General features: G+C 40.6%; 1 protein-coding gene across 3 annotated transcripts in view; it reads right to left on the bottom strand.

Annotated features, from left to right (window-relative positions):
• BICDL2 (BICD family like cargo adaptor 2) overlaps positions 1 to 14,070 on the bottom strand; it is a 192,151-nt gene that overhangs the window by 26,375 nt on the left and 151,706 nt on the right. For all 3 annotated transcript variants that reach the window (XM_053694504.1, XM_053694503.1, XM_053694505.1), the window contains one exon: positions 9,464 to 9,594. In XM_053694504.1, the coding sequence (XP_053550479.1) occupies positions 9,464 to 9,594 (131 nt within the window). The remainder of the gene's footprint in view (positions 1 to 9,463; positions 9,595 to 14,070) is intronic.

The raw sequence follows: 14,070 nt of genomic DNA, 5'->3' as shown, positions 1-14,070 counted from the left end.
GTAATATGTGTAGACTTGATGGGACATACATAAGGCTATACTAAGTAATAAGTAACATGTAATATGTGTAGACTTGATTGAACATGCATAAGGTTATACTAAGTAATAAGTAACATGTAATATGTGTAGACTTGATGGGACATGCTTAAGGCTATACTAAGTAATAAGTAACATGTAATATGTGTAGACTTGATGGGACATACATAAGGTTATACTAAGTAATAAGTAACATGTAATATGTGTAGACGTGATGGGATATACATAAGGTTATACTAAGTAATAAGTAACATGTAATATGTGTAGACTTGATGGGACATGCATAAGGTTATACTAAGTAATAAGTAATATGTAATATGTGTAGACTTGATGGGACATGCATACGGCTACACTAAGTAATAAGTAACAGTAATATGTGTAGACTTGATGGGACATACATAAGGCTATACTAAGTAATAAGTAACATGTAATATGTGTAGACTTGATGGGACATGCATAAGGCTATACTAAGTAATAAGTAACATGTGATATGTGTAGACTTGATGGGACATGCATAAGGCTATACTAAGTAATAAGTAACATGTAATATGTGTAGACTTGATGGGACATACATAAGGTTATACTAAGTAATAAGTAACATGTAATATGTGTAGACTTGTTGGGACATGCATAAGGCTATACTAAGTAATAAGTAACATGTAATATGTGTAGACTTGATGGGACATGCATAAGGCTATACTAAGTAATAAGTATCATGTAATATGTGTAGACTTGATGGGACATGCATAAGGCTATACTAAGTAATAAGTATCATGTAATATGTGTAGACTTGATGGGACATGCATAGGGCTATTCTAAGTAATAAGTAACATGTAATATGTGTATACTTGATGGGACATACATAAGGTTATACTAAGTAATAAGTAACAGTAATATGTGTAGACTTGATGGGACATGCATAAGGTTATACTAAGTAATAAGTAACATGTAATATGTGTAGACTTGATGGGACATACATAAGGCTATCCTAAGAAATAAGTAACACGTAATATGTGTAGACTTGATGGGACATGCATAAGGCTATACTAAGTAATATGTAACAGTAATATGTGTAGACTTGATGGGACATACATAAGGCTATACTAACTAATAAGTAACATGTAATATGTGTAGACTTGATGGGACATGCATAAGGTTATACTAAGTAATAAGTAACATGTAATTTGTGTAGACTTGATGGGACATGCATAAGGTTATACTAAGTAATAAGTAACATGTAATATGTGTAGACTTGATGGGACATACATAAGGTTATACTAACTAATAAGTAACATGTAATATGTGTAGACTTGATGGGACATGCATAAGGCTATACTAAGTAATAAGTAACATGTAATATGTGTAGACTTGATGGGACATGCTTAAGGCTATACTAAGTAATAAGTAACATGTAATATGTGTAGACTTGATGAGACATACATAAGGCTATACTAAGTAATAAGTAACATGTAATATGTGTAGACTTGATGGGACATGAATAAGGCTATACTAAGTAATAAGTAACATGTAATATGTGTAGACTTGATGGGACATGAATAAGGCTATACTAAGTAATAAGTAACATGTAATATGTGTAGACTTGATGGGACATACATAAGGCTATACTAAGTAATAAGTAACAGGTAATATGTGTAGACTTGATGGGACATACATAAGGCTATACTAAGTAATAAGTAACATGTAATATGTGTAGACTTGATGGGACATGCTTAAGGCTATACTAAGTAATAAGTAACATGTAATATGTGTAGACTTGATGGGACATGCTTAAGGCTATACTAAGTAATAAGTAACATGTAATATGTGTAGACTTGATGGGACATGCATAAGGCTATACTAAGTAATAAGTAACATGTAATATGTGTAGACTTGATGGGACATGCTTAAGGCTATACTAAGTAATAAGTAACATGTAATATGTGTAGACTTGATGGGACATGCTTAAGGCTATACTAAGTAATAAGTAACATGTAATATGTGTAGACTTGATGGGACATGCTTAAGGCTATACTAAGTAATAAGTAACATGTAATATGTGTAGACTTGATGGGACATACATAAGGCTATACTAAGTAATAAGTAATATGTGTAGACTTGATGGGACATGAATAAGGCTATACTAAGTAATAAGTAACATGTAATATGTGTAGACTTGATGGGACATACATAAGGCTATACTAAGTAATAAGTAACAGTAATATGTGTAGACTTGATGGGACATACATAAGGCTATACTAAGTAATAAGTAACATGTAATATGTGTAGACTTGATGGGACATACATAAGGCTATACTAAGTAATACGTAACATGTAATATGTGTAGACTTGATGGGACGGACATAAGGCTATACTAAGTAATAAGTAACATGTAATATGTGTAGACTTGATGGGACATACATAAGGCTATACTACAGTGCTTTCCAAACTGTGTGTCGGCAGCAGTGTGTAGGTGTGTCCCCTGCTTCAGCACAATTTTTTTATATTTATTTATTTTTTTTAAATTGTTTTTTGGTTTCTGACTTTCCGCCTGCCTGCTACGCATATCACATGCTTAACACATGATTGATACCTAGTGGGTCACAGATCATCTTAACCAATTGGCACAGCTCAGTGGTAACTGAAACTATTACCATTGGCGGATTTGGCGGCACATTGGCCTCCTGACTGCACGTGTAGTCTCCTTAATTGGCTTGTGACTGCAAGTGTAGCCAGTGAGTGGGACAGCAGTGTTTTTGCAGCGCGGGCAGTAGTCAGTCGGACTCACAGAGCTCTGAGGGTGGCAGCTTAAACGCAGAGCTGAAGTCAGAAGTCAGTGGGGGTTTTTTCGCAGCTAGCTCCCAGTAGTGCATTGCTGCTCCTGCTCTTGATATATGGATAGGAAGTGGAAGCTTAAAAATGCTTGATGATGAAATGTGAGAAATGTCTTTATCTAATATTACACCAAATATTCAGAAACTGTTCATCCCATAAACTTCATACATCCCATTGTAATAGTAAGTAGCTATTGGTGTTATTAAACTTTTTTTTATTCTTGCACTTACATACTGTTACTTGTAAATACATTTTGTTATTATATAATTAATGTATGTGTCCGTATCTTTTAAACAAGTTAGTTTAACCTCCTGTTTGCCAGTACAACTGAATTATTGTGTCGCGAAATGATGTAGGTCTAAAAAGTGTGTCACCAACATGAAAAGTTTGGAAAGCTCTGCTTTACAGTCTTTGGGGCCTATTTAAGAACGTGCAAGTGGACATGATCCGATATTGCGTATCATGTCCGCTGCACATCGATAAATGCCGACAGCATACACTCTCTGCATTTATCACTGCACCAGCAGTTCTGGTTAACTGCTGGTGCAATACCGCCCCCTGCAGATTTGCGGCCGCTAGCAGGGGGTATCAATCAACCTGATCGTATTGGATCGGTTTGATTTCCGGCGGTGTCTGTCCACCGCCTCAGAGCAGACGGACAGGTTATGGGGCAGTGGTCTTTAGACCGCTGCTTCATAACTTGTGTTTCTGGCGAGCCTTAAGTCTTGCCAGAAGCATGGGGCATCAAGCTCTATACGGAGCTTGATAAATATGCCCTTTTATTTTTACCACCTCAATTGGAAGTTTATTCCATGAATCCACCATCCTTTCTGTAAAAAACTGCTTCTTTACATTTCTCCTGAATCTGCTACCCTCTAACTTAATATTGTGACCCCTTGTTTGGGTATTTGTTTTTTGTTTTGTTGTTTTTTGTCCCTTTATATATTTGAAGGTTTCTATAATGTCTCCTCTTTACCTTCTCTCCTCTACACTATACATATTCAGGTCACAAAGTCTCTCTTTGACCATGTACCATTTTAGTAGCCCTCCTTTGGACAGTTTCTAGTTTATTTATATCTTTATGAAGATATGTTTTCCAGAACTGTACACAGTATTCCAGATTTGACCTAACTAATGATCTGTAAAGTGGCATAAGAACCTTGTTATTTCTGTTACTAATACCTCTCCCAATGCAACCAAGTATTCCACTGGCCTTGCTGGCTGCACTGCGGCATTGTGTACCAAATTTTATAACAACTTCTGCAACTCACTTTTTCGGTCTGTCACAATGGACTGACTCTCCAACTCACAATGATGGTCACTCCCATGATCTGATTTTCAGCTATCGTTGCAATATCTCAAACTTCACAAACTTCCCTTCTACCCCTCACACCAAACTTCACAGAAGCATTAAGTAATTAGATCAGCAACAGCTCGCTAGCTCTCTCGAAACCTCTCCTCTCTTCCAACCCCACCTTTTCCTGCCCTCACCAATCTGTCACAATAAATCCACTCTTGACAATTTGGCCACTGCTACCATAGTTAGGAAATCATACAATAATCCTCAGCCCTGGCATACTCCTCTAACACGGTACCTACACAGATGTTCCCATAGTGCTGAAAATCTTAGAGTTCAGCTGACTTTCTTCATTACAAGTTCATCTCAAACGCCTACTATTCTCCCCTTAACCTGTCTAAGGAAGATTACTTCTCTACTGTTATCTCTATTTTTTGTTCCAACCCAACCTCCTATTACAACTTCTGTCTCAGCTCAAGATTTTGCCAGCCACTTCAACAACAAAATTGATTCCATCAGAAACTAAATCATCTCTCAACATAATAACAGTGTCCAACCTCAAAAGGTTGCAACCATCCAAAACCCACAAAGCAATAAATTCAGCTCTTTTGCCCCTATTACTGAGGAATAATTATTTTACCCTTATACTGTCCTCTCACCTCACTACCTGTCCCCTCAATCGTATCCCCTCACAGCTACTCCTGTCCCTCTCTGCTACCCTTACCCCATCCTCACACACATTTGCAACGTCTACCTCAGCACTAGTATATTTCCCTCATCTTTAAAATATGCACTGGTCATACCTATCCTCAAAAAACCTTCTCTCAATCCAACCTCCCCATCCAACTACGGACCTATTTCCCTACTCCCCTTGCCTCAAAACTTCTAGAAAAGCTGGTATATGTACATCTATCCCATTTTGTTACATTAAACTCCCTCCTTGACCCACTGCTATCTTGATTTTGCCCCCAACACTCCACAGAGGCAGCAATTGTTAAGGTTACCAACTACCTACTTACAACTAAATCGAAAAGCCACTTCTCTCTGCTTATCCTCCTTGATCTGACTGCAGCTTTAATACTGTCGACCACCCTCTTTTGGTCCAAACCCTCCAATCCTTCGGCATTAGCGACACAGCCCTCTCGTAGTTCTCTTCCTATCTGTCTAACCGTACATTTAGTTCAACCTTCTATGGGGCATCCTCTGCCCCGCTACCACTTTCTGCTGGGGTACCGCAAAGGCTCTGTCCTCGGTCCCCTTCTCTTCTCAATCTACACATTAATCATTGAGTTCCTTAATAAAGTCCCTTGGGTTTTAATATAATTTGTATGTCGTTGACTACCAAATATACCTCTCTACACCAGACCTATCTCCTTCCTTGCTAACCTGTTTCACTAACTGTCTTTCTCATATCTCATCCTGGATGTCCTCTCACTACCTTAAGCTAAATCTTTCCAAAACTGAGTTCCTTATTTTCCCCCTTCTTCCCAAATCCCCCCCACCATTTTTCTATAACTGTTGATAATTCCATCATAAACCATACTCCGCATGCCCTATGTCTTGGGGTCACACTTCACTCATATCTTTTTTTCACTCCTCACATTCAGTCTTTGGCCAAATACTGTAGTTGCCTCCACTTTAAAAACATCTCCAAAATGTGATATTTCCTCACACAAGACATAACTAAGATTTTAATCCACTGTCTCATCCTTTCCTGTCTTGACTACTGCTACTTCATCCTTTCTGGTCTCCTTAGCTGCTGTTTAGCTCCATTACAATCCATAATGAATGCCTCTGACAGGCTTGACTTCCTTACACGTCACTCTTTATATGTTGCACCTCTCTGCCAATCCCTTTATTAGCTTCCTCTAACCTCCAGAATTAAGCACAAAATTCTGACTCTGACATACAAGGCCCTCAATTGCACTGCTCCCCCTATATCTCAGACCTTATCTCTAGATACTCTCCCTCCCGTCCCCTTCGCTCTACTCACGACCTCCTCTTCTCTTGTTACCTCCTCGCATTCCTGTATACAGGACTTCTCCAGACGGGCCCCTACTTTATGGAACTCTCTTCCTTGCTCCCAAACCCTCCCCCCTAGTTTTAAATTTTCAAGTACACTTAAAGATTTTACTGTTCAGGGATGCGTACAATATACGCTAACCTTTTCTAACCTCAGTTCCTCTCCTCTTTTCTTATACCCTTGAACCCTCTTAGCATGTAAGCCTATGAACCCAGCTGTTTGCAGACCACCTTCATGAGAACTGACTACAACAGTGTAACTCTTGGCAGGGCCCTCTACCTATTTATTCCCTATAAATGTTACCTAGCATATCATGCCTATGTTTATAGTGCTATGGAATCTGTTGGTGCTCTACAAATAACTTATAATAATAATAATATTTACTGTCCCTTTAACTCCATCTGGCCAGACAGATGAGTACAGGTGACAGGTCTGCTCCACTTGTGGCATATTCTTGTATGTAAAACAGCACATAATGTAGAAGTTTGCCAGGGTATGGTGCCTGTGAACAACATACTGTAGTGTGTCAGTCTGCTCTCAAGTTAGAGATTTGTACAGCTATGGGTCGTCAGTGAGGTGCAGCTAAATCCCTCCTCACAGGACAAGGGTCCGCATCTGCTACTTTATCTGACAAACCCAAAGGGCAGGAGACAGAAACAGTAATAAAATCAGCAGTACACAAATATCAAATCTGCTGATATATGGGGATGTGTGAAGATTCCGTAAAGCTAATGTGTCCATGAGGAGACACACCCCTCATAAATGTCTTAAAAACAGATGAGCAGTTTGTCAGGAATTAAGGGAAATGTTGCAACAGCTGAGAGAGATTAACATTTCAGGAAGAGATGACGGAGCGTAATTTCAATTGATGGGAGCTCTTTTATTAATAGTGATGACTTACATCAGAATACAATGACAGATGACTATTTTAGCTTCATTAACACTTAACTGCAGGTTGTGTCACAGAGAAAACCACATTAGCACAATCCAGAATATCCAGTTGGGGAAACAAGCTCACGATAAGAAACCGGTGTAAATCTTCCAGCCACAAGAAAGATAGAATTGACATCCATTGGTGATGGGAAGTAATCTACAGAACCCAACACACTAGCAAATATAAGTAGCCCAAGCAGCCGAGGTGGATTAAGTATCACATGCACATGAAATGACTAAACTATAACCAATGAACGTATTGGCTGAGAAAGAAGCAGATGTTTGTATTCCCCAATACAGTTCTATAAGTGGTTAATTATCAGTGGGGGTGTGATATGCTATGTGCAAATGTTCGCTTAGCATGAATCTTGTACATCGTAGAACATACATGAAGAAGCAGTACAAAGATGTTTGAGAATGGAGCACAGTTTGAGTTGAGTCTTGAGTAGGGAGGGCAGAACCATTGAGTAGGGGGAGCAGAACCATCAAGTAGGGGGGACAAGACCATTGAGGAGTAGGGGGGCAGGACCATGGAGGAGTAGGGGGGCAGGACCATGGAGGAGTAGGGGGGCAGGACCATGGAGGAGTAGGGAGGCAGGACCATTGAGTGGGGGAGGCAGGACCATTGAGTGGGGGGAGCAAGACCATTGAGTGGGGGAGGCAGGACCATTGAGTGGGGGGAGCAAGACCATTGAGTGGGGGAGGCAGGACCATTGAGTGGGGGGAGCAAGACTATTGAGTAGGGGGAGCAGAACCATTGATTTGGGGGGCAGGACCATTGAGTGGGGGTGGCAGGGCCATTGAGTGGGGGGGAGCAGGACCATTGTGTAGGGAGGGAGTAGTACCATTGAGTAGGGAGGGAGTAGTGCCATTGAGTAGGGAGGGAGCAGTACCATTGAGTAGGAGGGAGCAGTACCATTGAGTAGGGGGAAGCAGGACCATTGAGTAGGGGAGGAGCAGGACCATTTAGTAGGGGGCAGTAAAACCATTGAGTAGGGAGGGGAGGGAGCAGGACCATTGTGTAGGGAGGGAGCAGGACCATTGAGTAAGGGGGAGCAGGACCATTGAGTAGGGAGGGAGCAGGACCAATGAGTAGGGAGGGAGTAGTACCATTGAGTAGGGAGGAAGCAGTACCATTGAGTAGGAGGGAGCAGGACCATTGAGTAGGAGGGAGCAGGACCATTGAGTAGGAGGGAGCAGGACCATTGAGTAGGGGGGAGCAGGACCATTGAGTAGGGAGGAGCAGGACCATTGAGTAGGGAGGAGCAGGACCATTGAGTAGGGAGGAGCAGGACCATTGAGTAGGGAGGGGAGGGAGCAAGACCATTGAGTAGGGAGGGGATGGAGCAGACCATTGAGTAAGGGGGAGCAGAACCATTGAGTAAGGGGGAGCAGAACCATTGAGTAGGGAGGGAGCAGGACCATTGAGTAGGGAGGGAGCAGGACCATTGAGTAGGGAGGGAGCAGGACCATTGAGTAGGGAGGGAGCAGGACCATTGAGTAGGGAGGGAGCAGGACCATTGAGTAGGGAGGGAGCAGGACCATTGAGTAGGGAGGGAGCAGGAACATTGAGTAGGGAGGGAGCAGGAACATTGAGTAGGGAGGGAGCAGGAACATTGAGTAGGGAGGGAGCAGGAACATTGAGTAGGGAGGGAGCAGGACTATTGAGTAGGGAGGGAGCAGGACCATTGAGTAGGGAGGGAGCAGGACCATTGAGTAGGGAGGGAGCAGGACCATTGAGTAGAGAGGGAGCAGGACCATTGAGTAGGGAGGGAACAGGACCATTGAGTAGGGGGAGCAGGACAATTGAGGAGTAGGGAGGAGCAGGACCATTGAGTAGGGGGGAACAGGACCATTGAGTAGGGTGGAGCAGGACCATTGAGTCGGAAGGTAGCAGGACAATTGAGGAGTAGGACAATTGAGTAGGGAGGGAGCAGGGCCATTGAGTAGGGAGGGAGTAGTAGGGCCATTGATTAGGGAGGGAGCAGGGCCATTGAGTAGGGAGGGAGCAGGACCATTGAGTAGGGAGGGAGCAGGACCATTGAGTAGGGAGGGAGCAGAACCATTGAGTAGGGAGGGAGCCGGACCATTGAGTAGGGAGGGAGCAGGACCAGTGAGTAGGGAGGAAGCAGCACCATTGAGTAGGGAGAGCAGGACTATTGAGTAGGAGGGATCAGGACTATTGAGTAGGAGGGACCAGGACCATTGAGTAGGGAGGGGCAGGCTAGGACTGTTACCACTAAGCTGTCGGAACCAATATGTGGGCCCCAGATAAGTTCCACACATTACATGTTAAGCAAACAACCACAGTTAGTTTATATTAGTCATTATTACACACTCACTTCATTATGGCCTCGTCACGGTCACGCACAGCTTGTTTGAGGACGCTGTCCAAGTCACCATCTTGTGATAAATCTCTCAATCGCTGAAGTTCCTCACGAAGAGATGTTAGCTCTAAATATTGCAGGGTCACCTGAGGGACAAGGACAACTCTGTATACCACTCTTTGTGCATATGTGTCTCTGTATGTATGTGTGTGTTTATGTATGTATGGGTGTCTCTGTGTGTATGTGTGTGTCTCTGTATGTATGTGTTTCTGTGTGTATGTGTGTGTCTCTGTGTGTATGTGTGTCTATGTATGTGTGTCTATGTATGTGTGTGTCTCTTTGTGTGTATATGTGTGTCTATGTATGTGTGTGTGTGTCTCTCTGTGTGTATGTGTGTGTATATGTATCTATGTGTGTGTGTGTGTCTCTGTGTGTATATGTGTGTGTGTGTGTGTGTGTCTCTGTGTGTATATGTGTATATGTGTGTGTCTGTGTGTATATGTGTGTCTCTGTGTATATATGTGTGTTTAATTATGTATGTGCATGTGTGTCTCTGTGTATATTTGTGTCCATGTATGTGCATGCATATCTGTGTGTCTCTGTATGTATGTATGTGTGCGTGTCTCTGTGTATATATGTGTCACTGTCTATATATGTGTATGTGTGTCTGTGTATATATGTGTGTCTATGTATGTGCAGGCCTGGACTGACCATAGGGCATACCGGTCAAATGCCTGGTGGACCCCCAGTTATCTTAGCCCCTCCCACTATTACCACGCATACTGCGTGCCCTAATTTTTTTTTATATATCTTCCAATCCAATCATATTATTTGCACTGTGAAATGGCCGTACCGCCTTATAAGGACGGCGCGGCCGTGAGTGAGCAGGGGACACAGACAGACTTACATACTCGCTTTATGCAAGAGACATGCTGCTACTGATGCGGCCAAGGGTGGCAGGAGCAGCAGGGGCCTCCGAGATCTGTGCTGACCTGGCTGGGAGCCGGAACTGAAAAGGGAGAACATGTGACGCATGCAGGAGGGAAGAGAGGCAGCCTGCACACTTAAGCTTTACTGGAGATTCGGGAACCACAATTTTCAGTCTCATTACTACTTGAAATGTGAATTAGAGGTAGGCAAATTACAATTACAATGAAAGTTCAGTGGAAATGTTATTTAAAGGGACACTGTACCCAATTTGTTTCTTTTGTGATTCAGATAGAGAATGCAATTTTAAGCAACTTTCTAATTTACTCCTATTATCAAATTTTCTTCATTCTCTTGGTTTAAGTTTAGATGCCGGCCCATTTTTGGTGAACAACCTGGGTTGTCCTTGCTGATTGGACAGCACCAATAAACAAATGCTGTCCATGGTTCTGAACCACAAATTTGCTGGCTCCTTAGCTTAGATGTCTTCTTTTTCAAATAAAGATATCAAGAGAATGAAGAAAAATTTATAACAGATGTAAATTAGAAAGTTGCTTAAAATTGCATGCTCTATCCAAACCATGAAAGAAAAAATTTGGGTTCCGTGTCCCTTTAATATTTTTATTTGTTTGTTTTATCTTTTCTTTTACTGTTTATATTGACATTTGGGGCTTAACATTACTTTACTACACTGTATTTATTTTGTGGGTACAGTATGTGTCAATGAATAGCACAGCCACAATGTAACCAGTGCATATTGGGCCCTTTTACTACCTTCATTGCACCTTTCCCCATTGGCAACACACAGAAAGCACTAATCCAATCCCTAGCTATAACCCTAAACCTAACCCTAAACCTAATCCTAATTCTTACCCTAATTCCAACCCTAGCCATAACCCTAAACCTAACCCTATACACTAATTATAACCCTGGTTCTTACCCTAATTCCAACCCTAAACCTAACCCTATACACTAATCATAACCCTGGTTATTACCCTAATTACAACTCTAACCCTAACCCCATAAACTAATCCTAATCCTGGTTCTTACCCTAATTCCAACCAAAACTCTAGTCCCATGCACTACACCTAACCCTGGTTCTTACCCTAATTCCAACTATAACCCTAAACCTAACCCCATACTCTAATCCTAACGCAGGTTCTTACCATAATTCCAACCCTAGACATAACTCTAAACCTAACCCTAATCCCATACACAAATCCTAACCCTGGTTCTTACCCTAATTCCAACCCTAAACCTAACCCATACACTAATACTAACCCTGGTTCTTACCCTAATTCCAACCCTAACCATAACCCTAGCCCCATACACTACACCCAACCCTGGTTCTTACCCTAATTCCAACTCTAACCATAACCCTAACCACATACACTAATCCTAATCCTGGTTCTTACCCTAATTCCATCTATAACCCTAGCCCCATACACTACACCTTACCCTGGTTCTTACCCTAATTCTAACCATAGCCCTAACCCAATACACTAATCCTAACCCAGGTTTTTACCCTAATTCCATACCCTAGCCATAACCCTAAGCCTAAATCTAACCCCATACACTAATCTTAACCCTGGTTCTTACCCAAATTCCATACCCTAGCCATAACCCTAACCCAATACACTAATCCTAACCCTGGTTCTTACCCTAATTCCAACACTAGCCATAACCCTAACCTTGACCCCTCCTTATTTTAAACTATTATTGAGTTTTCACTATATCACTTTTTCATTCTAAAGATTTGTATTTAACTTCAAATTCATGTTTAGATATTTTAAGTCAGCTTTTCAGGCCCCTGACATAACTGAATGTGATTATAATTGGTATAACTATTCACAAATATTCCAATTGTATTCACATTTGGTTACAGCAACTCTCTTATCCTATAAATATTTATATATAAAGTTTGGTATGCATCTATGCATTATATAGATCAAATTCTGTGTCAGCACTGAGTGCATTTTTAAGTCTGTTATATACAACCCAACATAAAGAATTGTGACTCATTTCAAGATGACCTTATTAAATAGTGACATATGCTTCATTTTCTGGTTGATAACTTTCTGTCTATGTTTTAGCCTCAGATACTGTAAAATAGTGGCATATATCTTACACAATGACAGACCTGTGCCTTATTCTAAGCTGTTTGTGTTCGGTATATAGACAATTATATGTGCCTTATTCTAAGCTGTTTGTGTTCGGTATATAGACAATTATATGTGCCTTATTCTAAGCTGTTTGTGTTCGGTATATAGACAATTATATGTGCCTTATTCTAAGCTGTTTGTGTTCGGTATATAGACAATTGTATGTGCCTTATTCTAAGCTGTTTGTGTTCGGTATATAGACAATTATATGTGCCTTATTCTAAGCTGTTTGTGTTCGGTATATAGACAATTATATGTGCCTTATTCTAAGCTGTTTGTGTTCGGTATATAGACAATTATATGTGCCTTATTCTAAGCTGTTTGTGTTCGGTATATAGACAATTATATGTGCTTTATTCTAAGCGGTTTGTGTTCGGTATATAGACAATTATATGTGCCTTATTCTAAGCTGTTTGTGTTCGGTATATAGACAATTATATGTGCCTTATTCTAAGCTGTTTGTGTTCGGTATATAGACAATTATATGTGCCTTATTCTAAGCTGTTTGTGTTCGGTATATAGACAATTATATGTGCCTTATTCTAAGCTGTTTGTGTTCGGTATATAGACAATTATATGTGCCTTATTCTAAGCTGTTTGTGTTCGGTATATAGACAATTATATGTGCCTTATTCTAAGCTGTTTGTGTTCGGTATATAGACAATTATATGTGCCTTATTCTAAGCTGTTTGTGTTCGGTATATAGACAATTATATGTGCCTTATTCTAAGCTGTTTGTGTTCGGTATATAGACAATTATATGTGCTTTTGTTTGTACCTATTATCTAGATGGAAGCCTTAAGTGTCTGCCTTAATCATGATAGAAAAGTAACTGTGCTTTATCTAAGGTTGCCTTTAAGGGATATAAAGGTCACTATTGAAATGTTCATGGTGCATTTCAATTTTAAATAGCAGTATTTTTGTAATATAATTCCATTAGCAAAAATGCTTCTAGTAACTTACTACTAGTCTTTAGCAGCATACGCACATATGCTTCTAGTAACTTATTACTGGTCTTTAGCAGCATACGCACATATGCTTCTAGTAACTTATTACTGGTCTTTAGCAGCATACGCACATATGATTCTAGTAACTTACTACTAGTCTTTAGCAGCATACGCACATATGCTTCTAGTAACTTATTACTGGTCTTTAGCAGCATACGCACATATGCTTCTAGTAACTTATTACTGGTCTTTAGCAGCATACGCACATATGCTTCTAGTAACTTATTACTGGTCTTTAGCAGCATACGCACATATGCTTCTAGTAACTTATTACTGGTCTTTAGCAGCATACGCACATATGCTTCTAGTAACTTATTACTGGTCTTTAGCAGCATACGCACATATGCTTCTAGTAACTTATTACTGGTCTTTAGCAGCATACGCACATATGCTTTTAGTAACTTATTACTGGTATTTAGCAGCATACGCACATATGCTTCTAGTAACTTATTACTGGTCTTTAGCAGCATACGCACATATGCTTCTAGTAACTTATTACTGGTCTTTAGCAGCATACGCACATATG

The sequence above is a fragment of the Bombina bombina genome, chromosome 11 (assembly GCF_027579735.1).
Source record: "Bombina bombina isolate aBomBom1 chromosome 11, aBomBom1.pri, whole genome shotgun sequence".
NCBI classification, from domain to species: domain Eukaryota; kingdom Metazoa; phylum Chordata; class Amphibia; order Anura; family Bombinatoridae; genus Bombina; species Bombina bombina.
This window is presented reverse-complemented; position numbering and strand designations above follow the sequence as displayed.